Below are 12,319 nucleotides of genomic sequence, written 5' to 3'. Positions count from 1 at the left end.
TCTTTCTTTTCCCAAAAGAGTCATTAATTGCTTTAATCCCATCCCTATAAATCGTCATGTTTTGGTTGCTGGGATGAGCTTATCTTCATGGTAATGGATATAGAAATTTCATATGTTTTTTCATAATTATTATACTTAAAAAACTTATATACAACAAGACTAAGAAAAACATCAAAATTTTATAAGTTTTAGAAATCCCGATTTTATAATGTTTTAAATTTTTCCCCTTTCAAAAAGTAAACAAAAACAAAAGCTACATCAAAACTGTATCTTCTTTAATAAATTTCTCCTTTCAAAAAAAAAAAAAAATATATATATATATATATAAGTAATTGAAATTAAAAATCTAAATTTATTTTAAAAAAAAAAAAATTAAGTTTTCAATTTACTTTAGTTCAAGATCTTGATTCCTACATTAAAGCCTTTCTTTTCTCACGTAGTACATTTTAAAATATAGGTTTAAAATGCATTGTTTTATATTTGGAAAGTTAAAACTATCTCTGATGCATTCCAACCGTACCACTATCATATTCCTTGATACTCTTAACCTAGTCTGATTCTTAAAATATTCTTCTTCTTTTTTAGTTAAATAAATTTTATAGATACATATTTTTGGAAGAGAAAAACGAAATTTTGTAAGCCTTTGGGGAATGATTCTTTTTCTAATTCATTCAAATTTTAAGTTTGTTATTTTCCAGATGAATGTTTGGAGAACACTTCAAGTCTTTATAAAATTTTCTTTCAGAGTATATCGTTGTAAGTTTTAAATTTTAGAAAGTAAGATTTTAACAAATGTTTTTTTTATATTAATAAAATAGATTAGATTCTATAAATCCATTGTCAAACAAGCTTGTAACCTTTTATATATTTTTTTTAATGAAGTAATGCAACATTCTACTGTCAGTTCTTGAACTAGATAAATTATATGGATATTGATTAGATTATCCTAAGTAAAAAGAAGCAATTTTTGAAAAAGAATTGTCCCATAAATTTTGATTTAGGTCTATTACCTCCCGATTAAAATTTTACTATTATAAATATATTCAACATTTTTTATTTAAAATAATAATTAATTAATTTAATAAAAATTATTATTAGTAACAATTTTTCTAAGAGTATTTACAAATAGATCAAAATATCATCTAACATAGATTACTATTTCTTATTCATCACAACAAAGTATGGTATATCATAGTTTATGGTAGATCGTATTATTTTACTATATTTTATAAATATTTGGATATATTTAAAAACACTCGATCTTATGATAATAAATTTATTATTATTATTTCTTATGGGTTAGAAAGATAGTATTTTAATTTTATCCTTTTGTCAAAACTATTATTTTTTATCTAAAAATTATTGGATGGGTTTTAATTATAGCAATCTTATAATATTTATTTATGGGGATAATCAAAATGTTGACCCAATTTTTCCTTCTATATTTGTGATTACTTTTTTAATATTCTTTTTAGCACTACTTTTATAACATTTATTATTCCATTGTTCTGTTATTCCAGTGTATTAAAGAAAAAGGCAGAAAAGAGAATTCAATTAGGAAAACAAAAAAAATCAATTGGTTTCATTTCTATATAAACCCTTAATTTCATTGTTTGTTTACTTATTTGTTAAACATCTCTTCTACCTCCTCAACTTGATCATTCTTCTACTTTATTAGGTGAAGTTTACTTCTTATATTTTCAAATGGATAACTATTTATCCAATTAAAGTTCCATCAAATTTAAATATCAAAATTCATTCTTCCAACTATTTTGATTTTGTAACCATATCTTTGGTTACTTATAAATATTATTTAAGTAGTGTACATAAAGAGCCTTAAAATATGGTTTTTATTACCTTAATATCTTCGAGCTTTCATTTTTTTTTTTAAAAAAAAGAATTTATTAAAGATGTTATTAAAGTTTCAAATTTTATATTTATATTAGGGTTTCAATTTTTATATTAAAGTTAGTATTATTAAAGTTTCAATTTTTAATATTATTGAAGTTTCGATTTTTTATATTTATATTAGATTTTGATATTTATATTAGAGTTTCAATTTTTTTTTTTAAGTTAGTGGTGATTTATAATTTAGGGTTTGAATCACTAATATAAATATAAAAATAAATAAATGTAAAACAAATAAAATTTAATGTTTTGATTCTCTCCCGCTCGAGAATTGTGGGTTTCATTTATAAATGAAACCTCTAAAACCCTATTCTTCCTTCTTCCTCCTCCCTTCTCACTATTCCTCCTCCTTCCTCCTCCTTCCTCCTCCTTCCTCCCCCATTCTTTCTTCTCCCTCCCCTCTCTCTTTTTCTCCTTCTCGGTGGTGGTTGCAAACAGACGATGGAGCATAGGGCAAAGCTCCTAGCGTCAGGCACATGATGAAGCTTTTGATGTCGTTCTTTTACTTGTCATTCATTCGATCGACAATATGAGTTCCAAACGAGATGAAAATGAAAAGGGTTCTTAGACACACAACTCAAATAATAAATGTACATAGTGATATATATAATCGTTTATTTTAATTTATATAAACGATGATGGTTGTTGTTGTGAAATATATTTCATATATTTTGTTTGAACATTTTCAAATAGAATATCTTACGAAATCAAATGTCACTTTCTATCTCTAAATGAAAATAGAAAAACTTTATATTAAATATTAAATAATTTTCTATTTCCAATTGAAAATATAAAAGAAAGATTATATTAAATGTATTCTCTTTTCCTAATAAACTTTATGTTTTTCATTCGTTAAAGAAACTTTGAAAATATAAAAAAAAAATATTAATATGTGTATTTCTATCTATCACCACGAAAATGGTAAAACTACCCGTAATTATCTCTAAAGTCCTTCCTTTCAAACTTAAGGACATTTTTCAAATATAGAGCTCAAAATGAATTTTTTAGGTCAAAATCTCTTGATCTAATCTTAAAAACAACTTTCCACTAAATTGTTTCAAAACCATTGGTCAATGATAAATTTGGCTTCCTCCTTTTCTAGACCTAAGTTCAAACTCTACTTTTATGAAGCACAAAATCCGTATTTATAAGCTTCCATAGATATTTAGGTGGTACTCGATTATATTGTCTTTTGGAACTACTAATTGAATTCGGATTTGGACTTGGACTTGGACTTAAGAGTTCAAACTCTTCTTTGAACTCAAATTTATACTTGTATTGAATTGGAAGTTGAGCCCGATAAACTTAACTTATTCGGACCAAACCCAATTTACCATTTTAGACCCAATACAACTATTAATCAAATTTATTCGATTTTAACTACGGATTTAATCACACCATAGAATTCAATACCAATAACAAAGAGACGTCGTACCCATTTTTGTTTGCCATTTATCTATTAAAGACACATCCATCCGTAATTGGTCTCATCTCTAATAAATGTTGTTTTGATGTGCCAAAAACTTGATTCCCTAAACTTTGACTCCAACCACTATTGCTCAATCTATTTTTAGTTTTATTCTTTCAAAAAGAAAATTCCTACTCAGAAATATATATACACACATATATATACAAATTATATTTATGAGACTAAATAAATATAACAGATAATTTTCATAAATATAATAAAATATTAAAATATTTACAATTCTATGATCAAATCGAAAATATCATATTTTTAAATATTTTAGATTGTTTTTCCTCATATTCCTCTTCTTCTTTCCATCATCTCTATTTTCTTATTCTTCTGTAATTTTTCTTTTGCATTTTTTTTAAATTGTGATCTTTTTATTCTCCTTTTACATATTTTGAAATCAAGATCTTTTTATTATTTTTTTAAAAGTTAATTGGTTCGAGATCGTGTGCTAAATATAAAATATAATCGTATATTATTTTCAAACAAAGATGATTTAGATTTAGGTACATCAAAGATATTGGGCGGTATGATTTTGATATTTTGACGGATTTTTTTTTGTTTTCGATTTTTTTCATATATCTTATTTAATATTAAATCATGTGATTAGTTTTTTCTTTTTTTTTTTATCTTGTTCAAAATATTATGATGCAACAACTTGAACATGTTACTTACACGTGCAGTAGTGGGTTCTTTCTCTTTTGCTTTTGGCTTTTACTTATTTGGCGTTATAATTCACAAAATGGTAAAAGAGATAGATGATAAGATTTCACCCTAAGGTTAAAGAATAATAAAACAGATGCAATTAAACTATTTCATATCATCACAAATATCTGTTTGTTTTTTAATCTGTCCATTATATTATTTTTTACACACAATAATGTCATTATTGTAAAAGACAAAAAACCATTGTTTTTATTTTTGGTTTATTTTGTCTTCTTTTGTGTGTTCAACTATCCTTTCACATTTGCTCTATCAACCATTATATTTTCACTCTCAATTAATCTTATATACAATGGAATTGTTATGGATGAAAAAAGTTTAAGTATTTATAAGATCTAGGGAAAAGAAAAACTCAAAATTGACTTGAGAGAGTCCGATGAATTATGCTATGTATTATATGTAGTTTAAATTAACTACAACTAATCCATTACAGGCTCGATTGCTTCTGCTTCACATAGCTTCCAACATTATTGCCATACTCATTCGTCGGTTGGCAAAGGGTTGCATCTTATCCATCAAAGAGAATAGTTGTTATTTGTACCATCATCTCGGATTGTTAGGTCCTAATTAACATGATTAGTCGGCCTAGCAACCCTCACCTATGCTCATGATTTGTTTATGAAAATATGGGATATGACAACTACTTATACTAACTTTTCTTTCTATTTTATCCATTAGAATTGGAACAACGTTACTTATATCCACCGACAGATTTAGTATAGGTTCAGGGACCCCTCAGATTTATCGTATTTACATAATATATATATAAATAAAACTATTTAATTTTTAATACTTGTAGATAGCTTAATAGTTATTAAGCTTGTTAGTCCCTTTTTCAACCTACGTCATTGTTCATATATTGGCTTCTCATGGATATTATGATGTTACCTTCTTTCAATCTTGAAATTGATAGACGATTAAACTATACTCGTAAGTTTAACGGACTCAAAGAGTTTGACACGAAATGATTATTTTCCAAAAAAGTTAAACTTAGCTAATAATATACTACAATATAAAGTATGAGTGTTGGGACAAAAGTTAGGTCTTATTCTCTATACATCTGGCATCATCAAAGTAATTGGTGTCTTTGTTTCACATATATATCTGTATTTAATGACGCAATTATCATTATAAACTTTTATCTCAATCAATTAAACTGCTTAACGATATAATTAATTGAGCATTTGTTTTCTTTTCTTTCTTTCTTTCTTTCTTTCTTTTCTTCCACACACTTAATTAAATTAGTGACTTTTTCAGTGATTATTCATTTAATTTTGTGAGAAATATGAAAATGAAATCTCAGCCGTTAACTTTATTCAATTTCTTTTTTTCTTTTTGTTAGAATATTTTAAAGGTCTCGATTTGGCGAAACAATTATTGGCTCGTAAATCGCAATGAAAATTTCAATATTCTAAAAGATATTGTAAAAATAAAGAAATATATATATATATATATATATATATATATATATATATATATATAAAGCAAAAAACAACGCCATAAATACACAATGCTTCCAGTTTAACGGGTACCTAAAAACTAGAAATTCTATTCTGATTTTGTTGAGATCGTCTCTTTTCTCCACCTTTTTCCGACTCTGAATCTTATTACTCTTTCATCGGTGTGTGTTAATGCACCAAAAACCCTAATTCCTGTTGCTGGAAAGTGTTTTTTGGTGTGTAATTTCTGTCATTTACTGGATCTTTTTTGTGTAATTGTTAATTATAGTGGTTGTTGCTGGTTTATGTGGTTTGTGCTTTTTCATTTTATGTTTGGATCTATATGTGATTTTGTTTCCATTTCGGGATCTGGGTTTGGCTCTTTTGACTTATAAATGGAAAGTTGTGTATTTTGTTCTTTTTGTCATTTGGGTTTTTGGTGTGGGGGAATTTCGGGAATTGGAGGATGATAATTTCCAATATTTGTGAATGGGATTTGTTGTGAGATTTCAGTTTTGCTTTTACTTTGTTGTATGGGATCGTGGGGTTGTGTCTGATGGTAATTTGATGTGATGGATCTTTGACTTGGTGTTTGCAGGTTGATCCCGTTGGTGATTCTTTGGAAAATTGAATCTCTTACCATTGATCGCGCTGGATTGGTGACATTGAAGTTTGGGTTGAAGAATTTTTGTGCAATTGGGGTCTGGCGTACGTTCATGATCAGTTTCTTGGTTTCTGATCCATGATTGCTGCTCCAAATATAGTGCTTTCGATCTGACGTTCTACTTATGATGGGCTTCTGTGTTACTTACTTATGTTTGTTCTTCTAATATTCTGATCTGGTGGTACGTTATGTACATATTCATTTTCATTTGGGAAGGAGCATAAGTAGGTCTTCAATGATTGTATTGATTGCTTGTATACATACCAATCTCTATAGAAGTATATGCGACGTAGTAGGTTATGCTTTATGCTCTGTTTCGAGATTTAAACCGGAGGCGCTTCCCATTTAGAGTGGTTCTGAACTGGATTATTAAGGGGACTTCAGAAATATTGGACATGAGAAGCTCTTGGGTCAATAAAATATCTGTAATCTTAGGCTCCAAACCACCATTCAGCTGGTTAATTTTATGCCTCATCAGCGTGCTTGCGTTAATTGCAGTTCTAGGTACGTCTACTTCAAATGCCTTTGACTCAGTTACAACCACGCCAGTGTCTGACATTTATGCTAGTTATAGAAGGCAAAAAGAAAGGGCAGCATTGATTTGTTTGACTTAAAGTCTCTTTCATTAGCCACTACACGGCTGAAAGAGTTTGGGCTTTGTGGAAAAGAAAGAGAAAACCATGTACCATGTTACAATGTTACAGCAAACCTGTTAGCTGGATACAAAGAAGGGGAGGAGTATGATAGGCACTGTGAAGTGTCTAGAACAGCAGAGCGGTGCCTGGTTCGCCCTCCTAAAGACTACAAGATCCCTCTGAGCTGGCCTGTTGGTAGGGATATAATATGGAGTGGAAATGTGAAGGTTACAAGAGATCAACTTCTGTCTTCTGGGAGCCCTACCAAAAGGTACTTTACCTCTATTGGACGAGCATGAATCAAGCACTTAGATTTTCCTCCCTCTTAGGTTTAAGTATTTAGAACCAAACCAGTTGTGTGTGTGTGTGTGTGTTTTGAGTGTGTGGTTACTTTCGTTAATGTTAATATAAATAACCATCTTACTTTTCTAAATTAGGTTGATGTTGTTAGAAGAGAACCAAATAGCTTTCCACTCAGAGGATGGAGATGGAGTTAAAGAGTATTCTTTTCAAATTGCAGAGATGATTGGTTTAGGCAGCGACTCTGAATTTTTTCAGGCTGGTGTAAGTCTTAATCTCATCTAAGAAATGTAGTCTGTTTGTGTTCCTTTGTTATGTTCATTCTGTTTATTTAATGCCTACAACAAGTGAATAAATATAAATGTTTTTCTTTAAAGTTACCTGAAGGATTACATCATTTCGAGTAATAAATAGTAACCGGTGTTTCTGTCCTTTCAATCCTTTATACGATTCAGTGCAGCAAGATATTTAACGTACCAAGGATTTGATATGTCATAGGTACGCTCGATCCTTGATATTGGTTGTGGGTTTGGTAGCTTGGGTGCTCATTTAATATCATTGAATGTAATGGCTATGTGCATTGCAACCTATGAGGCGACTGGCAGCCAAGTTCAAATGGCTCTCGAGAGAGGCCTTCCCGCAATGCTTGGAAACTTTGCTACAAAACAGCTCCCATATCCATCCTTGTCATTTGACATGGTTCACTGTGCACAGTGTGATATCTCCTGGAACGATAAAGGTAACTTGAGAAAAAATTCAGATGTACCTTATTTTATTTTATGGGTAGGAGACACTTGTTATGAGTCTTTAAGAACAAGAAACAAACAGGATGGACACTGCGATTTACAGATATGCAAAAAAAGTGTACTTACAAACCACAAAATGTTATGTGCATATGCATATTAAACATGTTATGTTCTTGAAACTTCTTGAGGTCTTTTTGGTTTTAGTGTAGTTTTGTTGGCTTGATATTTTCTCTCGTCTTTTTGATCATGAATAATGGGCAGGTGGGATATTCCTTATTGAAGCTGACCGATTGCTAAGACCTGGAGGTTATTTTGTTTTAACATCTCCCACGGGCAAGACAATTGGAGGTTCGCTGTCTTCCAAGAAGACAAACATTTTGACACCATTGGAAGAGATGACCAAAAAACTATGTTGGATTCTTTTGGCTCAGCAATATGAAACTTATATTTGGCAGAAAACTACGGATCCTCATTGCTACTCTTCTCGGTAAGTACAATAACTATTCACCTCCCAATGAACCTTTGAGTTTATTTATTGTGTTTTTTTTTTAAACTTCTGTCAAGACCATTTCTCTTCCGTGTTACAATGTTCCATTTGTTTGTTTTCACTTATATCTTAACTGTCGTTGGTTAATGTTGTATCAAAATTTAGTAATGCTTCAACTTTTTTCTTCTTTTAGCAAGCAGGAAGTTGTACCACTTTGTAAAGAAGCGCACGATACTCCATCATATTATCAACCTCTGGTACCATGCTTAAGTAGTACTACCAGCAAACGGTGGATTCCGATCCAGAACAGGTCTTCTGGTTCCCATTTGAGTTCAGCTGAACTTGAAGTTCATGGAAAGTATTCTTCCATAATGGTTCTTGTTTTTTATGTGGATTTGTAATGTATTTCTTTTTTTCTTTTTTGGTGTTATGATGGATCTTCTGTTCTTTTTGTGTTAACATTGATCTGTGCAATGTGCACTGAAGCTTAGGATGCTCTTTGTTCTGCTATTGATTGTATTCCAATGTCTATATCTACAGGTGTTCAATCAGAAGACTACTCTGATGAACTACAAATTTGGCGATCTGCTTTGAAAAACTATTGGTCCTTACTAACACCTCTAATTTTCTCTGACCATCCAAAGAGGCCTGGTGATGAAGATCCTTTGCCTCCATTTAACATGATTCGCAATGTGATGGACATGAATGCCCACTATGGGGGTTTAAATGCTGCGTTTGTGGAGCAGAAGAAAACAGTTTGGGTCATGAATGTTGTACCTGTTGGGTCTCCCAATACACTTCCGCTCATACTTGATCAAGGTTTTGCTGGTGTTCTGCACGATTGGTATGTAGTTCTTACTTCTTATCTTCATCGAAAAAAAAGAAAAAGAAAAAGGAAAAAAACCCCTCTTTCTAAGAATGCAGACTAGGTACTTCTTGGTCCAATTGGTTTGTGTTTTGTTGGAATTGGAAACATCCTGATTCTATTGATTCACACCACACTAACCTTTTTTAAACAGATATTCAACTTTTACTGATGATTAAATAACTGTGCTTATAGCTTTCTGTAATGGAATGTCACTGCTGGTTCTTGATCATTATTTTTTTAATTTTATTTTAAATTTTCATTATTTAAATTCTAGAAGTAATAAGCATCTGAATCTTTGACACGTCTAAACAATAGTATCTCAATTTTCTTGCGCATCAGTGCCTCATGATGTTAGTTATTGTTTTTCTGTCACAGTTTTAATCTGGTTCTTCCTCACCCCATAAATTTACGAGCACTTAAAACAGGACTGAATTTCTCGTTTAATTGTAGGTGTGAACCTTTCCCCACTTATCCACGAACATATGATTTGCTCCATGCAAATGGGCTCCTTTCACAGCTACTTTCAAGTAGGTGCAACATGATTGGATTATTATTGGAGATGGATCGTATACTGCGTCCTGAGGTACTAGTCCTTCGCCTAAATCAAGTCAGGGTTTCACATTTTCTTCCTGTTGCTACTGTGCTAATTTTTTATTGATCATTTTGACTGTTGTTTTTCAGGGTTGGGTTGTCTTAAAGGACAAAGTGGGACCAATAGAGAAAGTGCGAATGCTCGCTACACAGATTCGTTGGGAAGCAAGGGTGATTGACTTTCAGAATGGCAGTGACCAGAGGCTCCTTGTTTGCCAAAAACCATTCGTGAAAAAATGATTGGTTTGTATGAGGGAATCTCACAACGGGAACGTGTACAGTTGTTTTGCTATGGTAATTCCTCTACTGAAATATTTTCCCATGAGATCTGTAGTGTTTGTTTTTATAGTTATCTTAGCATTTTAGTAAGACTCCAAATCTTACAAATATGAATGACTAAAATACAAACAGTAGATGGCTGTATACAATTTTTTTTTTTCGAAACAAAACTTTCATTATCAAATGAAAGAAAGGAGAGGTGAGATATCCCCACACACCTATGGTTACAAAAAATTGGCCCCCTATTTTAATTGTATATTTGGCTAGGCAAGCCAGATTCCTTTCTGAAATATAGCATATGACCTATTCCTTTGCATTTTGCATTTCTTTTTCTCCTTAGTTGGAACCCATCTGTAGGATATGATTCAGCAGTGCTCTTTTATTCATTAAAATGCTAAGATTTACTCAAATAAAATGAGAAATGGTTAGTTTAGAAACGACCTGAATTTGTTTGTTTGTGTGCGTTGTCACAGGGTAATAGGGAGTTCATATAATGATATTGATGAAGAGCCTGATGAATCCAATCCGACGATGTCGATGACTAGAAATTGAGGCACGTGGAATCCTTTAGATTTTGAGATTTTTCGCAGAAATAGCTGCAATTCATTTTTGCCACAGCTTATTCTTAGAAATTCATTTATCCTCCCCCCCTTCTCCCTTCACCTCTCCTCTGGCTTTCTTCCCTAAAATATCTTAATTATTTTGATACTGAGACCGTGTTATTTCCATATTGAACCATGATTTTCTTTTCTTTTCTTTTCTTTTTTCTCTTTTGTGAAAGAATGTCCAATTGCCACGAAATATAAGGGCAGTTCTCTCTTCCTTTCTCCTGATCAGAAACTGTGGTAAAAATATCAACATTGTTCCTGATTTCTTTTTTTCTTTCCCCCTCTTTTCCCTTTCCTTTCATAAGTTGAATGTTCTGAAATAGAAGAAGAACCATATTCATATGAATGAGAATATCAAATTTGTCGTGAACTGTTGTTAATCAAATTTCATACTATGGTGATTATTTAGTCATGTTTATCGACCATTTGGTTTTTTAGTTAAAAAATTTAAATTTATAGGTACTCATTCTTTACCTCTAAATTTCTCGTTTATTTTTCTTTTTTACCATTGTCTTAAAAAAATCAATTACTTGTTTCTGTTTTCTTTTCTAAAATTCGATTAAGTATTTAACTCTGGTAGGTAAGAAAGATGCTAACCATTATAATAAAATAAGATGAAATAGATGAAAACATATGGTATTAAACAAATTAATACCAAATCATAATTTGTAGAATTCAATTCAATGAGAAATTAAAAAAAAAAAAAAAAATTACTGTGTACCCTGTCAACTTACAAAGTTAAGTTTATTTTTAAGTTCATTTTCTTTTGAAGAACTCTTAGATATATGAACTTATCAGCTATTTTTTGGATAAATTATAAATCTAGTCTACAAATTTTGATAAATGTATTTACTTTTCCAATTTGAAACTCTGATTTTATGTTGCCTACTTCCCCTTTAGTCCAAATTCAAAAATAGAAACCTTAGTTGATTAGCATTTCCTTGTTATGACAATATTTTGTAACTATTTTCAAATTGAATAAGATCTTTAGATAGACTTGATACTGATGGTGTTAAGATTATTCCAACTTTGTTCTTAATCTATCTAATCACTCTTTAAAGAAGATTAAAACTTTATTAATAACACAATCTTCTCCCTCCAAAACCTCTTCTCTATGTTCACACCCTGAGTTTAGTTTTTTTTTTTTTTTTTTTTTTCCCTTCATAAAGCAACTACGTGTAATTGTTGAATTAAAAAAGAAAAAGGAAAGAAAAGAAAAAGGTGTTTCTACAAAAACAAATTTATAGATTGCTTTAAGAAGAAGAATATTCCATGCAGCTTAAAGAAATGATATTTAGTAGTCCAAAAAGAAACACGACAATGTAAATCTTATATTATTAAAAAAAACATATCGTATTTGATACTTTAAATTAACTTTAGTAACAAGAAACTTATAAAATAACAGCAAACTAATGTATTGGAAATAGCAACAAAACAAACAAACATACATACATTCACATTCCTCAAATAGCAATAAAACAAACAAACATACATTCACATTCCTCCTGTGCTGTCCACGTGATTAATTAATTAATAATTGATTATTAGATTATAAGTAGTGACTAAAATGAATAATAATAAAAATAAAAATGAAAAA

General features: G+C 30.4%; 1 protein-coding gene across 1 annotated transcript; it reads left to right on the top strand.

Moving 5' to 3' along the window:
- Positions 1-5,628: 5,628 nt before the first annotated feature.
- Positions 5,629-11,092, top strand: LOC103489176 (probable methyltransferase PMT5). The gene is given in 11 exon segments (XM_051091133.1): positions 5,629-5,780; positions 6,143-6,802; positions 6,805-7,114; positions 7,281-7,407; positions 7,642-7,882; positions 8,151-8,376; positions 8,570-8,731; positions 8,918-9,220; positions 9,695-9,827; positions 9,926-10,129; positions 10,588-11,092. Coding segments are annotated over 9 exon segments (1,947 nt in total). The 5' UTR covers positions 5,629-5,780; positions 6,143-6,507; the 3' UTR covers positions 10,076-10,129; positions 10,588-11,092.
- Positions 11,093-12,319: the final 1,227 nt, after the last annotated feature.

Source organism: Cucumis melo, chromosome 10 (assembly GCF_025177605.1).
Source record: "Cucumis melo cultivar AY chromosome 10, USDA_Cmelo_AY_1.0, whole genome shotgun sequence".
NCBI classification, from domain to species: Eukaryota; Viridiplantae; Streptophyta; class Magnoliopsida; order Cucurbitales; family Cucurbitaceae; genus Cucumis; species Cucumis melo.
The sequence above is the reverse complement of the archived record's forward strand: the minus strand, read 5'-3'. Positions and strand labels throughout refer to the sequence as shown.